Source organism: Platichthys flesus, chromosome 7, assembly GCF_949316205.1.
Source record: "Platichthys flesus chromosome 7, fPlaFle2.1, whole genome shotgun sequence".
Lineage (NCBI taxonomy): Eukaryota > Metazoa > Chordata > Actinopteri > Pleuronectiformes > Pleuronectidae > Platichthys > Platichthys flesus.
The window spans coordinates 11,664,746-11,689,391 of NC_084951.1; the positions used below are offsets into that span (position 1 = coordinate 11,664,746).

The following is a 24,646-nucleotide window of genomic DNA, read 5'->3' on the forward strand; positions in this document are numbered from 1 at the left end:
CTTTCCATACAAGAATAACACTAACAGCTCATAGAAGTCACTTATTCCTTTCTGTTGTTCCCATTGGAAATGGTTGTTTGATTGCATAAAACCTATTGCTACCAAAATAGTGTATGTTTAGCAGATTGGAAAGATTTAATTTAAATCTGGTGTATTATAGTTACACCATAAGCTCCCTGAGGTTTTATTATGATTTGATGTAGGATTCATCAAAGTATCAAGGGCCAGAAAATTTAATTCAAATTGGAGGAGATAATATTTATCTATTTATTTAATTAAAGTTTTACATTTTAACAGTCATGGAGGTAGAATTTATTGAAGGACTGTTGTACCTAATAATGGCTAATGGAGCTATGTGCTTTGCTTGCCTATAGGGGGCAGCACCTTTCGCAGCACCACACAAAAAGGAGGCTCGTCGACTTCCGACTTCCTCCTTCCCATGAAGAGCAAGTCGAAGCTACTGCTGCAATGGAGAAGCTAATTTTGTTGTGGCTAAAATGTCTTATTTTGTGCAGCACCGTCGAGGCCGTGTTTGAGGATCAAGTGGGGAAATTTGACTGGTAAGAGGATCCGCACTCTTCAGCTGTTTAGAGACGTTTTTTAATGTGGGGATGGAAATGCTAGCACCTGTCACAGCCATTAGCTACGACCCGGTGTGCTAGTGCTGGACTCTGTGCGAGAGAACAGGCCAAAATATTTTCTATTTATTTTCCACTCAGCTGTCAAAGTGACACTGGTGTTTGGATCCTGTGGCAATACAAGCATTGGCTTGAGCTATAATTATAAAGAAGCTCCATCCCCCCCTGACAGCATCTTTCCTTTGTGGTTCACAGGAGGCAACAGTATGTGGGCAAAGTTCGTTTTTCTCACTACGACACACACGCGCAGTCGTCCAAAAAAGTGCTCCTGGCAACAGAGAACAACGTCTTCGCTGCACTTAACACCAGGACTGGAGAGTTATGTGAGTATTTGGTTAATCCGTCTCGAGAACACCCGGTCCTATTTGGCCAGCTCCGTAATAATAACAATGATATCAATGGTTTTAAACTGCTGCTTTTCAATGTTTGTCACAGTATGGCGACATGTGGATAAGATGGGGCCCGAGGGAACCATTGACGCTTACCTGCAGCATGGACAAGGTAAATATTGTCATCGCAGTTGAGCTCTTAGTTCCTCTATTGGGAGCAGATGACTCATTCAGTTGTTTCCTAGATGCGGTGATGGTCGTAGGCAACGGCCGTCTGCTGCGCTCCTGGGAGATAAATGTCGGTGGTTTGAATTGGGAGGCTGTGCTGGACTCTGGCAGGTGATTACCCCTTTGATTGGCCGTGACTGAGAATATACAACAACTGCATTTATTTTGATCAGGCATTAAGGAGTTTTGTTGTCTGTTTTAGTTTCCAGTCAGCATGTTTAGTTGGACAGCATGACACAGTGAAACATGTGGCGGTCTTGAAGAAAACTGCCCTCTCTCTCCATTACCTCTCCAATGGTCATCAAAAATGGATAGAGAATCTTCCAGAAAGGTAAATTAAAAAAATATATTGAATGTATTTCATTACAAAAGCTGATTATACTTTTTTCTGTTTTTAACATTTCTGATTTCTGCTGATATTTAAGTGACAAATCCAAAATTATGAAAAAATTTGATGTGTAGAAACTTAATAACGAAAGGTTTTTGTTATAACATTGTGTATCTGTCTGTCTGTCTGTAATCCTACCAGTGAAACCGTGGATTACCAGGCTGTGTATTCTGGTGGAAACGGTGAAGTGTATGCACTGGGAGTCGTTTCCCATTCCCACATTACTATTGTTGTTTACAGTGTGGAGGACGGAGAGATTATCAAACAGGTAATCCTTAGTAAAAGTAGCCATACATGGTATTAGTGCTTTCCATGTGCTAACACCTTCTATGCTATTGTTTTGTCCTGCCATGTCAAATCTTAATACATTTGTAATATATAACTACTATGATTCTTGGTTACTCAAATAAAATGGAAACTTCATTTTTTATACACAAAATAATGTTTGGTACGCCTCTGCTTGTGTTGTCTCTAGATCTCAGTTGAAGCTCCATGGCTGTCCGACATACAGGCCAGCTGTGCAGTGGTTGGCCAGGGGATTTTGACATGTGTGGACTCTGCAACTGTGTCCTTGTACATGCTTGACCTGCATGAACAAACCCAGATGACCCAGATCCCCCTGCAGGTAACCACCGAAATCTAACACAAATAATACAAATGTTCCGCACGATGAAACAAATATATTTTTGTTTGGTGCATTTCTGTCTTCATACATCTCCTCAATATCTCTTTGTCTCTCCCTGTCTCGTCCTGGAATTTCTTCCACTAGACACTGGGACTGGAAGCTGCCCCTGGCTTCCATCCAACACTGGTGTCCACTCAGCCCAACCAAGCGCGTCCACCACTGTCGGAGTTCTTCATCCAGCTCGGGCCTGACCACCACCTGCTCCTTCAGCTCAGCAATGATCAGATAGTTACACTGAGGGATTTTAAGCCGGTACATAACCGTTTCCCTACTCTGCACTTACATTTCATACATGAGATTCTGATATTTAAAAACCAATTACTTATTGTTTTTCGGTTTTCTTTTCTAGAGCCCTTATTATTGTACTGTACATCACTCTTGATAAAAGCATTTGATTATATGCCTAAAATGTAAATGTTACATTTCTGCTTCAAGAATTTGATTGTCAAAAGCATATGAGTGGATAGCATCTCCAGAAGTACATTTTGGGTATACCCAATATATAAAGAGTTCTCATTGATTTTGTATGTTCTATATGTCTAAATAATAAATATGTCCTTATACGTAGATATAAGTTTTCCATAATGCGCAAATCTCAGTCTGCCATTCTGTGATATTGCAGTTGTTCGCTTAAGAGAAAGTTTGTGTAAAGTATTGATGATGCATTCAATTTATTTGTTTTATAGGCAATGCTGGTTTCATTTGCTACCACTGGAGAGAAGACTGTTGCTGCCGTGTTGTCACCCAAGAATCAAACTGTGAGTTAATGATTTGTTCCCTCTTGGGCTTGGTACATGACTGACATTGGAGATTGATTGATTAAGAAATCAAAGTAGTTGCACTGAAGATCAGCAACTGGATGTTAAGCTCTACAGATTAAGATGATCACATAAAAGTCAATTACAAATATCACTTTCTTTTTGAACCAGTGTAAAATATATAACTGTCTGGTTCCTCCCTATAGGCTTCCAGTCTGAACCTCTTCAGTGCAGAAACCGGACGCAGACTTCTAGACACAACACTGATTTTCAATATGGATCCTAATGGTGGGAAACCAGAGAAGGTATGACTGTTTTGTTCCAGAGTCTGTGGCTCATCAGGCAACCATGATGTTTATACAAAGTCTTTGAAGCGGAGAAAAATATTTACTCTTGGAGTAAGCTTTCCTGGGGTTAACAATGGGTTTCCACTTGACATGGTTTTCATTCTGTCTTCCAGCTTTATGTGCAGACATTTCTCAAGAAAGATGACTCAGTGGGCTACAGGGTCATGGTGCAGACAGAAGACCACACACTCACTTTCCTACAACAGCCAGGTATGGATGGTAGAACAAACTGCTTTATCAGTATTAAAAATAGTTATCAGTTTGTCATCTGAAATATTGGTTGTAGTGCCTGCAACAGTGCCAGTTTTTATTATACCACTGAGAGGCGCTAAAGTAAAAAAATTAAGTAAATCCTTCTTTTAGTAAAAATAAATAAATAAGCAGACAGAATTTTTCCAGGAATTTAGTTTGACCAGATCCCACAACTATGCTTATGTTTGGACATTATATTTTTCTACTTGTGGTTTGTTGATATCAAAAATTGGTGGAACTTTAGATTTCTCTGAAGAGTTGTTCTCTCTTGGTGATTACTTTTGAGATCCATTACATCTTTCGCAAGTTCAAAGAGACAAGTGAGTCTTGCTTTGCCTTGTGACAGCACTGTGGTATATTTTCTTATGCCAACCACTGAGTAGTCAGACATGTTCTCAGATTTCATAATACCCACACAAACCTGGCCGCCTCCACAGACACGAGGAGGATTCAAAATGTGTCATGTCATATTTCACAAAAAGCGTCAGCACGAACTGCATACTGTCACAGGGTGTGGAACGAGTAGAGAACAATAATGAGTCTTGTTTTCCAGGGCGTGTGATATGGATAAGAGAAGAGGCCCTGTCAGATGTGGTGACAATGGAAATGGTGGATCTGCCCCTCACAGGAACGCAGGCAGAGCTGGAAGGAGAGTTCGGCAAAAAGGCCGGTAAATGTCAACCAAAATCCCTCCTTTTTATATTTTACTCCAGAGATTCCTTCATTAACAGCTGATCCCTGCAGTAGATTAGTATTCAGTATTTCATCTGTTATTTCCAGTTCTCAAATTCTCCTGCTTGTTTCATTCTTAGGATATTTATGATTTAGAATTGATAGTTAAACTTAAATCTGTGAATTGTTGCTTTTACTTTATCCTCATTGCAGTTGCCCCAAATTTGCCTTTTTTTAAATTCATGCTGGTGCTTTATGCTGGTGGCCAGTAAACAATAATTCTTGAGTATGTCGAGATAATGAATCACTTGGTTGCTTTTGGCTTCACCTTCTTCTGCTTTGTCCTGTTTTTATTGCTGCGTTTTGGATTCAGCCATTCAAGGTAACAGACTTATCTGCTCTTATTCAGTAACTCTTGATTTCCTTTACTTCACGGTCTCCTGCTCTATCCTCTCTATGTCAACCTCTACCAACACTTGATTTCACTTTTATGAGTAGTCTTGTATTATACACCTGCAGATTGTGCATGTAAATTTGCACCTCCTCGGTTTAAGTCACAGTTTAATCAATGATTCAAACAATATTCTGCAGCCTAGCATGTACTATTGTACTGTATTTTAGAATTATTCTGTGATCAATACATCCTTTTAATTTTGTGACGTTCACTTGTGATTTGCTTGCAACGACAATATGTACACTACAACACAGATCTTCTAAATTCTGATCCTGACATGATTCACATAATGTGAAGTGAATCCACTGAGAGCCATTCAGCAGCTTATTTGCCTCGCTGTTTTTTGACTAGATGGATTGTTGTCCATGGTGCTGAAGAGGCTCTCCTCTCAGATCATCTTGCTGCAGGCCTGGGTAACCCACCTCTGGAAGCTGTTCTACGAAGCGCGGAAGCCTCGCAGTCAGGTCAAAAATGATGTGACCATCGAGAACCTCTCAAGGGATGAGTTCAACCTGCAGAAGATGATGGTTATGGTTACTGCATCTGGGAAAGTAAGAAACTAAAATATTTGATGATGTATATTTAAAGAAATCAAGGTAGCGGGACGTTTCGTTTTGGTCACCTTCTAATAACATTACATCTACTTTACCACTTTTCGCCCGTCACTGCTGCAATTACCTGGGCGTATGACGGAGGAAAAACAAGCCAGCCATTTAGCAAGCTGTATTTTCCTTGCACTGTTTTTATTGGTCACTATTATTTTTCCGCTGTTTATTATGTAATGTGAGATCAGCGATCATCCCACACAGCTTGACCACGTCATCCAACTAGGTCAAGTTTACAATTTCAATATTTTCAATATTTAACCTTGTATTTGGGTTTTGGTCAGTATATTGTTTCTGATTGGGTCTATTTTACCGGACATACCTAAGGAGATTTCCGTGAAACTCACTTTCCCCTTTTTCATTTCATCCTCTGCTTCTTTTCTGTTCAGCTCTTTGGGATCGACAGCAAAACTGGTACTATTTTATGGAGGCACTACCTGGACAACATTCCATCTAATGCCGCCTTCAAACTAATGGTGCAGCGGACCACTGCTCACTTTCCTCATCCCCCACAGTGCACACTGCTCATCAAAGACAAGGTATTTAATAGCAAGGCTTCTGAGCTCTGTGGTTTAATAACTTTATGAATATAGTTTCATTAGCTTGTGGGCCAAATAACCATGAGCAAAGCGAAATGACTCGGCTGTGAAATCGGAAGATTTGTGAGTCACAAAGAGTGGGGGGGCTTTAAAAGCATTGCTACTCATCTTGTCTTTATAAACCCAGTAAAAGTGCAGTACTTATGTTGTCTACCAGTTAACAGCACTTTAATGAAAATACTTGGTTGAACCTGAGTAACTTTAGAAGCAGTGTAAATATATCTCATCACTTCTCTTGTAATTTTTGTTCTGTTTTTTTTCCTCAGGACACAGGGCTGGCTACTTTTCATGTATTTAACCCCATCTTTGGAAAGAAGAGTCACATCACTCCACCCACACTGCCCCAGCCAATACTACAGTCTCTCATCCTGCCTGTCATGGACCAGGATTACGCAAAGGTTTTACTGCTTGTTGATGACCAGTACAAGGTCAGTGCCAAACTGTAAACCAGATCAACATCACGAATGAGCCATTAAATGTACTGTAGGGTGTGTAGGGTGTCTTCAAGCCATCAGGCAACCACGCAACATCCCAGATCTTTCTTGTGTTCTTCTTAGCTTCATTCTATCTATCCACAGAAAAATATAGAATTTGAATTATAGTGACATTAAGTGTATTGGGTGAGTGATATTGGCTATCAAGAAATATCCTGTAAAAAGTGTATTTTTTGTATTGGTTTTCCCTCAGGTTTCTGCCTTTCCTTCGACAAAAAATGTACTGCAGCAGCTCCAGGACATGGCCTCATCCATATTCTTCTACCTGGTTGACTCCAGTCAGGGAACACTCTCTGGTTACAGGCTACGAACGGCAAGTCAACAAATCTTTGCTGCATTATTTCAAGTATTAGCCTCCAGCAGGTGGCAGATTGTTGCCAAAGCTGATGATGGTTGCAATATTTTTATTGTTTAGAACTGAAGTGATAATTTCCCTCCATATTACAGTAATGGAAAAAAGATCAAAACATTAAAATATATATTTTACATGACAATGTAATAGAACAGAGCTAATTTGTATTTACTTGGAATGAAGGAAATCAATACAATACTTAAAGTGTGACTAGCAAGTGGATGTAGCAAATAATGTGCAAAATATTCTAGAATGACAATTATATCCTGAGGCTCTGTTCATTGTTCCTTTTCACTCTGAAGTGCCACTACATGATAGTTAGATCAAGCACGACTGAACTGAATATTTTTTGGGGGGTTCTCAGGATTTGTCCACTGAGCTGATCTGGGAGGTTGTCGTCCCAACCGAGGTACAGAAGATCGTCTCCATCAAAGGGAAGAGACCCAATGAGCATGTGCACTCCCAGGGCAGAGTAATGGGAGACCGCAGTGTCCTGTATAAGGTACAATAATTTGATCTAAATTAAAATTTACTTACACTGTGGTGTGGAAAGAGTGTTGGAATTTTTTTTATTTTTTAAATCATACTCCTGTTATTTGTACTGGATTGGGTCAGTGCTCTGCCTCGTCTTTCCCACTTCAGTCACTAAGACGGTCACTCCCTGTATTCTGATGTAAATGGAGAATTCATCGTTCCGAGAAACACTGAACGTCACATCACTGTTTCCCCAGTGAATCATGTTCTCTCCCACCGACTTGGAATAAGAATCAACACAAGGATTCATGCACTGTGTGTCATAGTTCTTGTTTATAATCTTTGTGACGTATTATATTAATCATTCTACATCTCCGCTTATCATCAGACTTTCATGTACATGCTTAAAATGAACAATAACACAAACTCCAAAAGCCTGAATATCTGTTCATACAATCTCCCAATACAAAGGTCCCCCACCCTTTCTTGTATAGAACGAACAACATACTGGTTTCCTATGTACTCTTTGAGCTTTGACAGTAGTTTTGAAAATAATTTGTTCCCACTAGATGAAGACAGATACAATTATACATCAAAGCTTATCAGTGATGTTCATATTCAATATGTATAGAAATGGCAAACTAAAAGACACTACTGCTTGAATCTTGGGAATTGTATGTTTTAGTCTTTGACTTAAAGGTTTTCACTAAATGTATTTTTATCCATTTTTCAAGCTAGATATGCTAAATGTATACTATTTTCTTTTACAGTACTTGAATCCCAATCTCCTGGCGGTGGTGACTGAGAGCACAGACTTGCATCCGGAGCGCAGCTTTATCGGGATCATGTTGATCGATGGTGTGACTGGTCGCATCTTCCAGGAGACGGTTCAGAAAAAGGCCAAAGGACCAGTGCATGTGGTGCACTCTGAGAACTGGGTGGTGGTAAATATCAGTGACCGCTATAGTCTGTTACCCTCTTATTGGCAGAAAAGAGAAATAAAGATGTGTTGTTGCGTTGCTTGGCTACAGTAAGAATGTTGTGTTGGCTCATGGCAGATGTATAACAATGACTCAGCAGCCACATTGTATTTGAACATTGAACATATTCAACAGAGAGACTTTGCCTTGAAACACAGGCAGAGCCTCGAGTAGCCGTGTTATCTGACCTGTGAACGTCTCCTCTGACTCCACAGTACGAATACTGGAGCACCAAGTCCCGCAGGAACGAGTTCTCTGTAATTGAGCTGTATGAAGGAATGGAGCTGTACAACAGCACCGTGTTCAGCTCACTGGATCGACCACATGCTCCTCAAGTACTTCAGCAGTCTTACATTTTCCCCTCCGCCATTTCTACCATGGAGGCCACTCTGACTGAGAAGGGAATCACCAGCCGCCATCTGCTCAGTATGTTTCAATGTTTTCCTGTTTGCCACTTATATGTTTCCCAGATAGATACAGTCGTTAGAATAATAACACAAAATGTCTCTTGTTCTTTGCTATCTCACAGTTGGTTTGCCATCTGGAGGGATTTTGTCATTACCCAAGATGTTCCTTGACCCTCGGCGGCCAGAAATAGTGTCTGAGCAAATCCGGTAAGTACTTGAGTCAGATTTGGCTTGAAACATTTATTAGACGTATTTTTCTACCTGTCTAACCTCTTCACTTGATCTCCAGAGAAGAGAATCTGATTCCATACGCACCAGAATTGCTGATCCGTTCTGAGTGGTTCATCAACTACAATCAGAGTGTGTCAAGGGTGCGAGGAATTCACACTGCCCCCTCTGGGCTTGAGTCGACCTGCCTGGTGAGTCCTCCATCACAATACCAAGGAAACATAGTAGATGCAGATTATGAAGATATATGTCTCTATAGGTTCAAGCAGTTGCCTGCTTTATTATGAAATGTGTTGACATACAGAATTGTATTCCTATTTTTTTTTTTTTTTTGGAACCAAATGTCTGCTGTTAAATCGGACTGTTACTCTTGTCCTGGCAGGTGGTAGCGTATGGTCTGGACATCTATCAGACACGCGTCTATCCCTCGAAGCAGTTTGACGTGCTGAAAGACGACTACGACTACATGTTGATCAGCAGCGTACTCTTTGCCCTTTTCTTCGCCACCATGATCAGCAAACGCCTGGCAGAAGTCAAACTGCTCAACCGGGCCTGGCGGTAAAGTGACCGTCAGAAGTCCCGTCTCTGACTAGCCCAGAGGCTGCACGGAGGACCTCAGCCCGAGGAGATGAGGTGGCTGAGGCCGTTTCTGTAGAAGAACCAAGGTCCAAGTTCAATAAGGCCCATAAGCAACTGCATGGGTGAGGGGACGAGAGGGTGGGGGTGACGAGAGGGGGTAGAAAATGTTTTATGTGTTAATTTTTTAACTTATTTTGCAACCACAAGGAATAATTCCATAATAGAATAATTGTGTTTGTGCCATGACGATTTGATGAAATTTTTTAACACCTAACTAATTTGAAATGAATGCAACGTTGTTGGATCTAATAAATCATGGAAAGTCCAACGTGTGTGTATTTAGTTTTTTTTGTTTAAATTCTCTAGAACCCAGACAGGACAAAACATTTTTTAGATGAATTTATTAACCATGAATAGGCTGAAAACAAACCGAATAAATAACTGTTTTTTTACTATGCTGTTTTTCCTGACTTGGTCCTGAAGAATCTAGACACTGCCTTTTCTTTGGAGGCAGAGCACACAGCTGAACTTTAGTGCTTTTGTGAAGTTTAGCAATGATGTTCCTGTTTTTTCCAGATTTGTTTTGTCATGTTTCTGCTTTGTTAGACAGCTCTAATGGAGAGTGATAATAAATGTTGAGATCAGATGAAAAGAGACAGAAGACATGCAACATGTGAGAATGATTTGGTACAAAACCCTAGTTCCATGGTTTATACCTTTGTCCTGCTGAGATATCTTAATGCCATTTGTTTTGATGGCGAATGAACTGTGAATATTTGGTGTGAGGAGATTTGTAGCATGGACAAGAAATGGTTATTTGTGCTTTCTTGAAGACACTCCCAACAAAGACATTGTCACTCTGTCTACCATCACGTGGTTGACCAAGGAAAATGATCGACAGTACATTTGCTTTAATGTGTGTTTCAGTCATCCTGCAGCTCATGTTTGTGAGCGGTGTTCAAGCCGCGGTTGTTGATGCTCCATTAAAATTAGTTTCAGATCTCTAGTTAATGTTTTTTTGATCTACAAAAGAAGTGTTTGATTAAGGTTAGACATTATACATGTAATGTGTTGACTTGATCTTACAATGAATAGGTTGCGATGCAGTTTCCAAATAGAATGTGACTCAGTAGAGCAAATATCTTCACCAAGACCCAACAGTCTCCTTAGTCCAATCAAGCTGCACCACATTTCCCACACTTTAACATATTAATTCCCTAAATGTGCCTTTTTTTTTCCCCCCTATCAAGATCCATGAAATATTCTCTGAGAAATCCACAAAAATGTTGAAAAACATCCGGTTTCATAGTGTGAAAAAGTAGGAAACAAATTACGCACCTCATTCTGACTGCATCAAAATGTTATGAGATCTTCCCTGACTAATATCACATCCTTCCGCCAGGTTTCATGGAAATCCTTTTAGTTATTTTTGTGTAATCTTGCTTACATCTAACATGCATTTATGTTCACTAGCTTTGTAATTTCTTAGGATATGAACCAATTGTGAACACCCATAAATATCAGTTCCCTCAACAATTCCTGGATCCACCACCTGATGCAGATCTAAACCAAAATTGAATGGGTCAATTTCTGACTAATACAGAATCCTTCAAACGAGTAGCATAGTAATCAGGGGTTTGGTTGGATTTGGGTGAAAACATTATCTCCTTGCTGAAGGTAATGTGTTTATCCATTAAACCAGCAGAAGCAGCCAAAGACATGGAAAACTTTAATGTTATCACATGTTAAAAATGACATCGTTTGTAAGGTACATATATACTCCCTTAATTATAGTTTTTATTAAATATCTATGACACAATAAAACTGGGAAGATAAGGAACAGTTGGTTTCCCTCGGTTTTCTATAAGAAAATCTGTTTCTGTTATAATCCAGGCATAGAAAGAAAACGAAACACTGCACAATGAACCAGTCATAGAATGAATAAGTTATTTTATTTCTATAAATATATTAAAAACATAATTTTACAATGATTCACTTTCGACACGGCAACATGATGAACTAACAACAGCCACAGAACCTTCATGAGAACTTTTCAACTCACTGGTGTAACAGAGGCTGTAAATGTGGGTCTGCACTAATGTAACAGGATTTCTATTCTCCGCACAGACATTCATCCAGATCTTTACGCTTGTGACCATGAATGCAGCATTTGAGTTAAATTCATACACATTGTTAAATATTTTGCTTTAAAATTATCAATATTTAGTGTTTGTCAACTGATCATAATATTTTCTTTAAAAGGCCTCTTACATACAAATAGGTTTATAAACACAGCTGATGTAAAATCTTAAAAACATGAATGACTTGCTGCTGTTCTATATATGTGTATCAAAGGGCCTGTCAATCATTATCAAGTGTGATGGCAAGTTTAAATTAGTTGGATCACTGAACATACTTTTAAATAAATTAAACACTGATCATATAATAATGAAATATGAAATATGAAATCAATCAATGAGATTATAAATGTGAGTGTATAGCAGCGGGATGTGGTTTGTTGTTTGAAGTGAAACCAGCTTTTGGATTGAGAACTGCACACTCACACTAAAGTGGCAAAAATAATTAGCATTGAAATTGACTAGAATCCATTGAACCTTATAAAATAAAGTTTTTATATTATGAAGTTTTCAAAATAACATGAGTTCACTGTCTAATTAACTATGAATCATAATTATCTTGGTGTGAGAATGATTCAGCAAAACATTAAATCCATCAACAATATTATACTTAAGATATAAAGCAGCATTGTCAAATAAAAATTCACGTACAAGCCCAGCTCATACATACAGTAATTATTTACTCACATATAAGAAATGTCGTGAACTCTTTCTTTTCGTGATGTGAGCGAGTGACTGACAGAGGCTTTTCTTCCCTGTGAGATAAACGCAGTTTCCCAGCAAACAAAAGTAAAAAAGGGAATATGAGGTGAATACTTCTCCCCTGTTAGTGAAATCACTGGAATGTTATGATGTGTTTCCGAGTTGAACCAGAGGAAAACATGCTGCTAAAATACTGGCTGGTAAAATGTTCAGTTAACACTCTCACAGTGTGAGGGCTTTTATCTGTTCTGCCACATCCGCGACGTTTCCCCGAGGACTCTCTCCCGTCGGTCTGTGCGCGGCGGTCGGCCCGGTGGCAGGAGGATGTAGTGGGTGGCGCTGGCCTGTCTCCCGTCCTTCAAGATGGGAACGATGCAGGGAGTAGACTGAGCTGCGGGGGGCGACCTCTCACTGTGGTGTCTCTGTACGGCCTTGCTCACATATTTAGGGTTAGCAGCAAAACTCTGGGTGGCGGGCATCACACCGTTGATATAGATCGGAAGGCGTTTGGGGCTAGGGGTGCGTGGCGGGCAGGGCGGCACTAAAGGGACCCTCGGAGGAATCCTGGGAGGCCTGTCCTCCTCGTTGGCCCTCACAGTCTTTACGAGGGCGGGAGGTTTTCGCGGGATGGGGATGCGAGGAGGGATCAGTGGTTTTTCGGTGGGGCAGGTTGCGATGCTGCTGTGTGGCTGGAATGCTTGGCCTGAGAAGGAAAAGCGAAATCTGGCTGACTGGTGGGGATCCGACTGTTTGCTACACAAAGAATCCCCAGCTGCTGATGCCACATTATGGTGCTCCTCTCTGCTGGGAGCAGGTGCCCAGTTGTTTGCTCCGAACCCTCCTCTACCTGTTGGTCTGTCCTCTCTGCCAGGCCAGGAGAAAGCCATGGAGCCGATTCCAGCTCCACCTGCTGGGACTGGCTCCACCAGCCTCTCCTGGTAGGCATGATTCACTTGTCCACTCTCTCTGTAGCTGCCCCTGGTTATGGCCTTGGGGCAGCTTTTGGGCAAAAGGCGGCATCGGTCACTGGTAAAAAACTCCACCTCGTTATCAGCTGCTTCGTCCGACATGAGTTCCTCGGGGTCAGGGAGAGGTGGCAGGGGCTTGGGACCTCTCTGGAAGCCCCCGGACACTGGTCTTCTCTGGGAAGAAGGGACGACCTGGTCTCCGTCATGGGTCCGCAGTAAGTTATTTGACATTAGGCAATAAGTATCAGAGTAGAAAGGAGACTGGGGGCCTGAGATATTGGCTGAAAAAGAGCAAAAAAGAATCACACATCAAACCAATGTCCTCATGACATCTTGAACACCAAGAAAGCACTGTTTTCTAGACACGGTTTTGCTATCACTGTTGTTTCCTGAAGAGGGGAAACAACTCTCACAGGAAGAAACATGGAAAACAACTTGCAGTGAGAAAACTAGAGAGAAGTGATGGTGTAGGAGGGAAAAATACCAGATGGAGCGGGCTGCCCACTCTTAGAAAAAAACTCCTTGTTTTTAATTGAGGTATCGTACAGGAAACTGGAGCAAGAATATGTCGAAAACAACCGCTTGACCTATCCCCCTCTTTGTCGAACATCAGCCACAACACCCTGATTAACACAGGAATCGTCATTATCTGCAGGACAGGCCGCAATCTTAACCGAGCTTCCCATAACCTTCTCTGTGGAAACATCCGATGTGCCCCAGACTGAAGGAACAGCTGGTGGCCAGGGAGCGATAGCTTCCCCTCCATCTTCACTCTGCTTCTCTGCTACAGTGCTCAGTCCACTGATGACAAGCTCGCATACACTCGCCGGGCTACATGCTGTTTTATTAGTCAGCCAGGGTTTACACTCTAGTTTGACTGGCCACAAAAAAGTTTGGAACAAAAATCGATTCTAGTGGAAAATGTATAAAAAATAACCATTCTAAATTTATTATCACAAAAATGTCAATATAACACAATTCATGTGTAGAAGACTCACATTTTAATTCCTTGTCCATTTGCTGTTGTTGAAGCTCCGTCAGGTTTTGTTCCATGTCAGCACTCAGGCCCGAGCACACGCTGCAAAGCAAGAGAGGTTGAGAAATCCATACAGTGTGTGTGAGTGTGTGTGTGTAAATCATTACTGCACATAGTAAGTCATTATATGTGAGAAAGCATGCTTGACATATGCTTTAACAGAATATATGTTCCATTCATCTTTATTTACATTATGTAACTCAGCATCTTCACTGAACCGTGTCCTTCGCGTACGTTTGCACTTTGTTTACCCGATGTCATTTAGTTTATTTATTTTCTTATATTTCATATTGCCTTTCCTCGCACTGGCTTTGTTATGCATACAAAATCTCTGGTTGTTTATCCGTCCTGGAAGAGGGATCAGTCCTCTGTTGTTTTTCCTCCTCCAGTAATTTTGGTCTGTTTTGATCAAACTCAACAGTCTAACGATAGAGGATGCTGTATAGTTTATAGATTGTAAAGGCAAGTTCATTATTTTGTTCTATTAAAATTGACATTCTGAAATATGTCAGGTAATTTAAAGTGCAAGTGAAAGTCAGTTGGCGTTTAAATGAAAGCGTGTGTTCTTATTTAAATAACATCTTAAGGATTTACTGTTGAGTTGCTGAACTTTTCAAATTGTATTAGTTAGTGTTGTGTCTTTTCTTACGTCAAACGAGGTAAAATGATATGAAAAGCAATGACAAAATGGGTAGATTGGAATCATACCCCTGATATGATAATGTAAACATACCGATGACATGTTCATACTGTGTAATAATAACTGATTCCTGTCCACAGCTTGTTCCATAGACTGTATATAAAGACGGATGATGCATCGCCACTTCCTCACACTATCCAGAAATGAAGCCAAAATATCCCCGATAAGAACGGTGTCATCCTGTTTATTTGGAGCCTGAGTCTGCACAGAAGTGATCATGGGATGGAGCCGCAGAAGTGAGGTCCCACCGATTAACATGCTCAACCAATCACGAGTCAGGGTCAGCTGTCAAGATGCTTTAGCTTCACTTTTACTGAGTTGCTCTTTCGTCCATCTTTATATAAGGTCTATGGTTTGTTCTGGTCAGTGTGGGGTGGTTTTGTACCTGTTGAGGTCCTCCTGTCCCCAACAGTGTTTCTGACTCATGGTCAGTCGTGTTGTTTAATATCCTCAAGGTCTGTATCGGTAGAGTTCCGGCACAATTCAGCTTCGTCCAACCCATCACCTCTTCATTCTGGTTAGGGGGAGAGAGAACAGAGAGCTGAAACATCCACACCGTGTTACATCAGGTGAGTCAGAATGAAGCTTTAAATTCTAAAAAACATGAATCCTCCACATTTGTTTTTTGCATTACAGGACTCCTTCCAGATGTTCTGGTCACACCTTCATCTGGAGTGTGAAATGCTCATAAACAGGCCACATAAACCGTGTACATCTGGAACACAGCACCATCCAGCGCACCCAGCTGCACGCCGTTATCCTGCCAGGCAGGTCAAAGGTCACGGCAGATCCTCTCAAAGCACGGACCCGTACATCACTTCTCTATTGAATAATTACCTCTGCCAATGAGGTCATGTTTTCAGCCTCTGTCCATTTCTGCTTATTTCTTTGTCTGTTAGTTTGCATGATTACGCTAAAACTACCACGCATCTTGGTAGTGGAAAAATGTTTATGAGTGTATGTCATTTGGTGCGGATCCAAATAAAAATCAGAATGCAGTGAATTTAACTGTTGTGCATGAGGGAACTGTTGAGCCTTGGTGGAGGAATATGCTCCACTGAGTTCCATTCTAATAGTGCATCCAAAGCATTTTGTGAAAGACGAATACATCGTCATCTTGTCCTGATTATTTGCTGGGTTACAGTAAATAACAACATTACACTGGCTGCATAGTTTAGGTGAGCCTCCAGGAAAACAACAGTCACAACAAAAGCTCAGTAAATGACTTCAGTCTGCTTGGGCAGCTGCCATGTGTATCTCTTTGTGGTTCCAGCTTAAAGCCATCTCTCTGATGAGCAGGCTATTGCACAACCTCTGGGTCAGATGTGGGAGGGCAGCAGGCAGCGCTCCTCACCCTCCTCCCTCTCGGTGACCATGAAACCCTGCAGTATCCACCCTCACAACAGGGGCTAATTGTGCAGAATTCCTGTGATGCTGAATGACCAACCCTGCCAGTCCTCACACACATACACACACACACACATGCACGCACCCACGCACACCGCACACACATACACACACATACACACACATACACACACACACACACACACACACACACACACACACACACACACACACACTCACACCCACACACACATTAACACACATTAATTTCATTCAAATTTGGCTGTGGGTCCTACTATACTTTGATTAACTGAAGGAGGTTATGTTTTAACCCCTGTCTGTTTGTTTGTTTGTCAGATGTAAACTACTGAACAGATTTCAATGAAGAAATAATCCATAAAATTTTAGGGTGAACTTGACATTGGAGATATGGTGCTTTTCAGCCATTTCACTGATTCTGCAGGGAATAATTCATGGATCATGATGAAATATTTAGGGGACTGATATCTATGAGTGTGTGAAATATGGTGCAGCTTGATTGAATTCAAAGGGACTGTTGTTGGGATCGGTGGAGGTAGGCGCTCTACTAAGTGCCATTTTGTTCATTTATTTATCTTTTAAAGAAAATGGACATTGAAAACACCACACAGCAAATAACAAGGAAAAACTTTACTACTCCTACTACTAAGAGTGGTAAAAGAAACTAAATACGGACAAGTCAAGCCACAGAGTCAAATCCCAACCTCCATGTTATTTAATTCCGATGCTCGTGATTTTAATGTTTAACTACTGGTACGTGAGTGATGACTTGTTTCCTGATAAGAAACCAGCTGTTTCACTTTTCCAATTGGAGATGGATGTGTATTCTGGGTGAGGTGAGGATCATCCTGCTTTTATACGAGAGGTGCTAACATCCGCCTCGCTCCCTTCGCATCGAAGTGGAAAACCAGAGCAGCAGCTTAGATTAACCACGTCATCTGACAACTGACGGGGGGTTGAAAACAATTTAGTGTCCCTGATAACTACACTAACAGCTACATTTCACAATAAAATATTATATTTCAGGTACTGCTCACTTGATAATCTCTTTCCTGTCTATATAACCCTGAGGCAACTCACCTGCAAAACCACTAATTAGCAATCCACCCACCCTACCCCACACACACTCACTCACACACATGCCTGGAGGCCTTAAAGGTCTCCATTTTATACCACACTCCCATCCTGCTCTTCAAAGTCATGCTTTGTCTCATGTCCCTAATAGGTCTACAGTTGACGTAGGAAGCGAACAATGCCGCGCATGCATAATGCAACAACAAAAAAGAAACACTCCACAAACAAAACACAGTGAGTCGTGCATCTATTTGCATATTCATGTGATCCTTAAAACAACCGACTGTGGCGTCATATCCGCCAGTGAACCTCGGCGATGGAAGACGCTGAACAATTATGAATTCTACCGGCAATTACTCAGTCTCCATGAATGGGGCCACTCTCAGGCATGAATGGGCCTTTGTGTCACTTTAGTGTGCAGCGAAACAAGCCTGAAAATCCAAGTGAACTCTCCCATGAGGTTAGGACTGAAGATACGCCATGGAGACAAGCAGACAGGGCCAAGGTATGGGCCCGCACCACAAATCCCCTGCAGGAGAACCGTGTGTTGGAAGAACAAACCAAAGACTCCAAAACACTGTTTGTTTAGCTAATGCGAAAGCCTAGAGGTGTTGTTATTGGCTGTTTCCATCTCACTTTATCCAGGCTAGAAGCCATTCACTGACTGGACCATAGAGGGTATAGCTGCGTTCAGACATGCACTGGACTCCGCAGTTCCTCCACATGTTCCGGAAGGAGGCGGTGCGTGTGAGAATGTCCAAGTGAAGCCGTTTCCAGACATTACCTCTAGGTTAAAACACAGCGGGGGGGGGGTTCTGCACAGACACGTTCTCAACAGCAACAAATCCTCTACCTTATTCAGGTGAGAGGTGGAGCAGCCGGGCGCAGTAGACAGAGACAGGAAGTGACAGTTTTACACTGATGCAATTTTTATCCAGCTTATGTAAAGATGAAGAACCTGACAGCTCTCCAAAAACTGAAGCAAAAGTGTCTGGATTGTCACCTGGTGGCTGGCTGTGGTATAGCTCAGTGATGCCATCTCCTCCATGTTAATGACAGGGAAATCAGTTAAACTAAAAAGTACATGTCAAATACATTTTGAAAAGGTGGCTTCTGTCATTTCACCTAGGTCTTATCATAACAGACTGGCTCACGATTAGTTGAACGCATGTATCGACGCGATCTCACTCGCGATCACTACTGCACAGACTCGGGCTCCAAATGCACAATGACAGTTTTTTCATATCTGTGATATTTCGGCCTTACATTATTATTACATTACATGTCATTTGGCTGACGCTTTTGTCCAAAGCAACTTACAATTAGTACACTCAACATTCATGAGGGGCCATTTAGGGGTTCAGTATCTTGCCAAGGACAATTCGTCATGCAGATGGGAGAGAGTGGGGTTTGAACCGGCAACCTTCTTGTTAAAGAACCATCACTCTAACCACTAGGCCACACCCCCCTTTATTTCTGGAAAGTGGGAGGAAGTCAGGACACATCATCCATCATCGTCCAGTCTATGGACTCGACCTCTATAGGATTTAATTAACTTGTTTTAAACTCTATTGCCCAAATAATATGCAGCCTAATGTTCTGAACCGAGGTCTTGATGTAAATACTTCCACCTCAACAACAAATGGTGCCGTAGTATGTGACAGAAAGAAATTAACTGTTTTCAACACCAGGATTTACAGCCTCTAAGTTTTAAGGTCTTGTGAGATACACACCACATGAGCCAACCTTAATCTTTAGTGTGTGTGTGTGTGTGTGTGTGTGCAAAATAGTATTTCACAGTTTTCTTTTTCAACTATGACATGAGGACATTTTACACTGTGCAAAGGGTGGTATCTCTAATACGTGCTGATGCTACGGAGTAATGTATGTTATTATACATTGTACAAATTGCAAAATCTTCCTGGCCATTAAATGCCACCATACTGAACCAATACGCTCTAGCATTTCAATAATAATTATATATAAAATAGATTAATATTTTATTTTTTTCAAATACATTTTGTATTATGCTAATACTAATATACTGTTTGACTCTATTTAAATTCTTCTTCCTTAAAATCATACTCTTTACTGTTTTTCATACTGTGTTCATTATACCACACTACAGAAAGGTTGGTGTTACCGTGTGAAAAGTAAAGTCTCACTTAAATCCTCCTGACGTTGCAACTGATGCTGGTGAATCATTAGTCTCTGGGATCGGCTCAATTCATGAACTATACTGTTAGTTTACTCATGCAACTCATTATGATGTGAATCATTTTTACCTTTCAGATTGTTGAGATAATTAAGAGCCATATTTGACTGTAGAGGCTGATTCAGCAGGCAGGTGTGGAAGTTACCCTTGAGGATAGTTTAATGACAGCTGCGGGCAGTCATTTTGACTTGGGCTTGGCAATAAAACACAGTCAATAATGAATGCAATTCAATTTTCATCAATAACGATCAACTAAAGTCCAGACTATATTAATGTCATGGATATGTATTGAGTAAACACATTGAGGAGGTAACACATTATTGATTTACATCATTTAAAAAAAATGTTTAACTGTTTCTCTTCCCATCAAGAAGAGTAACAAATTATGACCTGCACTCAGTAGCAAAAATCAGTCATTAAAAGAAATGATCATGCGACATTTATCACAATAATTTGCTTAAAAAATGTGTAGTTTAGTTTATTTGGAACGCTTTTTAAAAGGTAAAATAAAAATACCTTTGTTGAAAACAAAAATACAAAAAATACCCCCTAAATCAGCAACATAAATTACAACACATGTGGCCCAACATTTCCATAAAGAGTAGGAAATAGAAAGCAAAAAATGTGTTACTGAATAAATATGAAAAATGTAATTACTCGAGCGAGCAATATTTAACCCGTCATAAATGTGATGGAAAGGGAACAATCTTAAAGCAGCAGCAATTCGGTCTTATGCATAACAATGTTTGTTTATACAATTTGATTGAAATTTTACATTCAGGGTTGGAGGAGCCTAACTATCTATTTAATGCTACTACACTTTCCAAAAGATGTATATTGTTAAATAACAATACTTTTTTCTTTACATAAAATAAAGATGGATTAAAACAAACATTCTGAGGTGTCTTAATTTCCCCCCTCTCTCCTTGGGCTACATTTCTTAGACAAGAGTCCCTCTCCAGCGCCCACTAGTGGCTCAGCGGGGACAGTCCCACAAACAGCCCGCCTGTGTGGATCCTCGGGGCGGACATCAGGGCGACATGCAGCGGCTCAGGGGAGCCCACTGCCCCGCTGCTCACTGAATAACGACCCGTAGACGAGCGGTACCAGTCCACACCCAGTCCAACTAAAGACCATCCTCAGAGAAACAACTACAATACTGTGTGTATTAATATATAAAACACTATGCAGATATGTAGACTGACCGCGTCTGTCGTTACTTTTTACGTTGAAGTTCCCGGAGAGACAGTGAATCAAACACTGCGGCTTTCTTCTGTGTTTAAATAACTTCTCACAAAACACTACTCCACTAGACTATAAACTCAGTTCCCTCTCTCTCGCCTCGGTATTATTATTTCCATGGCTAAATGGAAGAGAAGTCCTACCGTGAAGAAGCGGGTTACTCCTCCATCACGTAGAGCCGCTGCTGCCGCTCGTGTCCAGCGATGTAATCTCTGTCAGTGTGTGTCGGTACAGACTCCAGGTCAGATGGGACCCATGTGCCAAAACATCCTCCCCTGTCACCAGCGGCAGAGACTCATCATGACAGGGTGACGTGGGTTTCCACATCTCCTTATAAATGCATCGAGCACGTAACTGTAACTCCACCCTGCAGCAGCAGCAGCCGCCTGAGAGGCAGAAAACCTCCCTGACAGGGAAAAAACAGACTCAGCTCAATATAAGGGAGATAACTGCATCCTGGGCTGTTGGTGGACTTAAAAGTTGATTTTTTTTTTTTTTTAAGGAAAACCTTTCGGGCTATTTTTTATACACTACACTTGACCGACTAAAGTTGTCTCTCGATTGTTTAATCTTGTTAAATAATTTCAAATTAAAAGTGTGTAGAGTGGTGTTCATCTTTGGGGCGCTCCCAGGTGGAGTAAGCGTATATATCTAAATTTAAATTTGATTTTAAATTGAGTATAAACAATGAGAGATAATATAGCATATGTTTTATGAGACGTTGAACAAATCAATGCCACATAAAAATAAAATGTTCCTAAACAAGCAGTCCCCCACCAACATTTTTAATCTGATCTTAATCGACCACATTGTGTATTGACCATTTAAGCCACACATTTCAAATTAAACATGGATATTAAAAGTGTTAACAATTATAGTCCAATTACACTCTGAATGGGGTTATTCAGCATACTAAGTACTTTTATTTGTAATAATTCAATTCGTGATAATATATATTTTTTTATTAGTAATGGATTTAAAAGATCTGAACCTTCGATCACTTCAAATCAGAGAAGAAGTTGTCGGCCTGGTGGGTTATCAGCTCAATATTCAAGTGGAAGAAGTTTGTATAAGTGCAAAGAAAATTGTCCAAAGTGTGTTGAAATCAGCGAGAGACATGTGACTTTACTTCAAGTCCAGAACAATGTTTCATCTATGCAAATGATCTCCATATAGGTGAAATGAAAAAATCGCCTCGAGAATCAGAATTCAATCCAATGGGTGTATGGGAAATTGCCCTTCATAGACAATTTTGGTTTGACCCGAGTGGGAGTCCGAAAGAGTGTGTGGGTGGCTTCTGGCGTGAGGACAATATATTTGACTGATAGAGAGCAGCAGCCGGATCGTGGTGGATGAAGCCTGCATGTCACATCAGAGTTCACTGTCTGTGTTTGTCTTCACTCACGCTGAGAGGCACAGGGACAATGCACGAGGGCCGTTAACCAGAACATCACAGGGAAGTGAATGCAGGCCGTTCTTGTTTTGACCACAGAGTCCAGACCACACTGAGCCAACAGTCTTCCACCAACCTATCACATAACTTTTTATTGGAACCACAATCTGAAGAAGTCTTCCGGAAAATACATATTTAATGTTTTAATGTGCTGAATAATATAACCACCCCATAAAAGTGTCAGAGATAACTAATGACCCTTTGACCTTCCTTCCTACTGTTAACTCGTACCAGAATACACCAATAAAATCCATATAGGGTCATATATGGACCAAGGAGTGGCGTATACCCAAAGTAAATCAAAAACCCACAAAAGAAATACATCACGTGTGATGTTCGGCTGTGCTCATATTGCTGCAATCATCCAGTCTCCATCCCCCGTAACTTGTTTGCTTAAAGGAATACTCATACTTTTGAGCAAATACGCAGTTTGATCAACTTCCTGTTGTGCAATGAAGTGATTGGTAGCACATGTGGGTCGAGTGTGGACATATAAAGAAGAGTAACTGCTGTCACGTGTGACGTCAGGCTTTGCCCTTAAAGGGTAATGCTGCAGCTCTCGTCTTGATTTTGAGACATGGCTCCAAATACAATCAATCCCTGTTAAATGTCTGAGTTAGCTCATTTGTTCTATTGAAAGTCAGACAGTGACATCCCAAAAACCCTGATGTGTTGCCACCTGGACCAGCAGAGAGTCTCGGCCCTGCCTCTCTGCTGGTGATCCACGGCCCTCGGTGGGCGCCCGCAGTGACCCAGGATGCACAGAGCTGTGGGGGTTGTTGTCGGGCCGGGCCAGTCTCCCACAGGGAAGGTCAAGTCATTTCCTGCTCTGAGAGACCTCCGTCCCTCACAGATGTCAGTGCAGTCAGAAGCCCACCTCCCACATCTGTACCCCCCCCCCCCCCCCCAAACACCACCACCCACCCACCCTCCCATCCCCTCCCTTGTGCTTTTCCTTTTTACAAAGATGTGATGGATGGCTCTGAAGGAAGTCCCTCACATCAAGGGGCTCTTTTCATCATCGCTCTCTTTTTTTTTCACGAGCTCAGCCTGATTAAAGACGCGAAACCTCAAGGTCAAAGCAGGAAATACGCACCAGTGACAGTTCAGGAAATATCAAGCTGGATAGAGGGAGCAGATCAGTTTCCACGGCCCCTCCATGAAAACGCTGTGACCAGCAGATAATCCCTGCGATGAGAAACATTTTTGAAGATTGATCTCTGCCCACCACCTATCTAACAACCTCTCAAGCTGGAATATGAAATGAAGTAAGTAGGTGTTAACATATGTGTTCTATGGTAAGTGCATTTGTGTAGGTTGGTGTGCTGACATGGTGACACAGGGAATTCTCTTATAGAGGAACCAGCTGTGTACAAACATGTAATAGCAATTAGAGCGCCGTTACAGACTTGACAGACAAGGCCTGGGGCTGTTTTCAAAGTCACGGTCGACCAGGCTTATGTTTGAGTTTCACGTTTCTTCTTTAATTGCGTTGCCGTTGTCCCTGTGAGGCTGAAATACTGTTAGATGTATTCATTTAACAAATAATCACATGGTAAAGTGCCTCAGTTACAGCTGCTACATGTATAAGGAGTGAAATTCCTATCTGTTAAATCAGAAGTTTGTCAATGGATGAGTAACCCTCGTGGTGGGGCACTGGGGCATTGTCATCCAGAGAAATGATCAGGAAACTCTCCGATTCTATGCCGTCACGTTTTTGTTCTTTATGTTTGCTTCTCTGTTACCACCCACCACTTCCTCCAGCCTGACGTGGAGCAGTCATGTTTGACGTTTTCATTTCAAAGTGCACTGCCAAACAGAGGATGTGTTTTAAATAAGGGGCAAAGAGGCTTCCACAAGTTCTGACCTGTCTAGTTCTGGATCAGTACCATTCATAAATGTGTCGCTGCTGCCTACTGAGTTGTGTGCGCTGTGAAAAACAACCCCTTCATTTAATCGTTTTTAATTTAATGGATATGCGGTCGGGTCTGACAAGTTGGAGGCGTCAGGAAGGAATCGTGCTCCTCAAATGTCTGAGTGGGCGTCGCACCGCAGCCTTTGACCTCATCCTGTGAGGAGACAGCTCAGTTATCACAGAAGCCACAGCCACTGGGAGGAAGAGGAGGATGAGCTGAAGAATGGTGCTAGTGCTGCTGCTGCTTTAACTGTTGCACAGCTCAGCAACTGCCAAAGAAAATGTGAAATCTATTCTAATGCAAAACTGATTTTGTAATGGAGCCAATTGCATTACTGGTACAATGTC

At 41.4% G+C, this 24,646-nt stretch overlaps 2 protein-coding genes across 2 annotated transcripts; one reads left to right on the forward strand and one right to left on the reverse strand.

Moving 5' to 3' along the window:
* Positions 1 to 415: 415 nt before the first annotated feature.
* On the forward strand, positions 416 to 10,475 carry emc1 (ER membrane protein complex subunit 1). The gene is made up of 22 exons (XM_062392420.1): positions 416 to 560; positions 834 to 961; positions 1,074 to 1,139; positions 1,213 to 1,306; positions 1,398 to 1,526; positions 1,725 to 1,851; positions 2,059 to 2,208; positions 2,353 to 2,520; positions 2,955 to 3,026; positions 3,233 to 3,331; positions 3,487 to 3,583; positions 4,179 to 4,295; positions 5,103 to 5,302; positions 5,746 to 5,895; positions 6,222 to 6,383; positions 6,643 to 6,762; positions 7,166 to 7,303; positions 8,046 to 8,219; positions 8,471 to 8,681; positions 8,785 to 8,869; positions 8,952 to 9,081; positions 9,273 to 10,475. Exons 1-22 carry the CDS (start codon positions 469 to 471, stop codon positions 9,450 to 9,452), a joined length of 2,889 nt encoding a protein of 962 aa, XP_062248404.1. The 5' UTR covers positions 416 to 468; the 3' UTR covers positions 9,453 to 10,475.
* Positions 10,476 to 11,402: 927 nt separating this feature from the next.
* Positions 11,403 to 21,263, reverse strand: LOC133957018 (ERBB receptor feedback inhibitor 1). The gene is made up of 4 exons (XM_062392421.1): positions 21,074 to 21,263; positions 15,399 to 15,527; positions 14,276 to 14,355; positions 11,403 to 13,558 (listed from the first exon to the last, which is right to left on the reverse strand). Exons 2-4 carry the CDS (start codon positions 15,437 to 15,439, stop codon positions 12,549 to 12,551), a joined length of 1,131 nt encoding a protein of 376 aa, XP_062248405.1. The 5' UTR covers positions 15,440 to 15,527; positions 21,074 to 21,263; the 3' UTR covers positions 11,403 to 12,548.
* Positions 21,264 to 24,646: the final 3,383 nt, after the last annotated feature.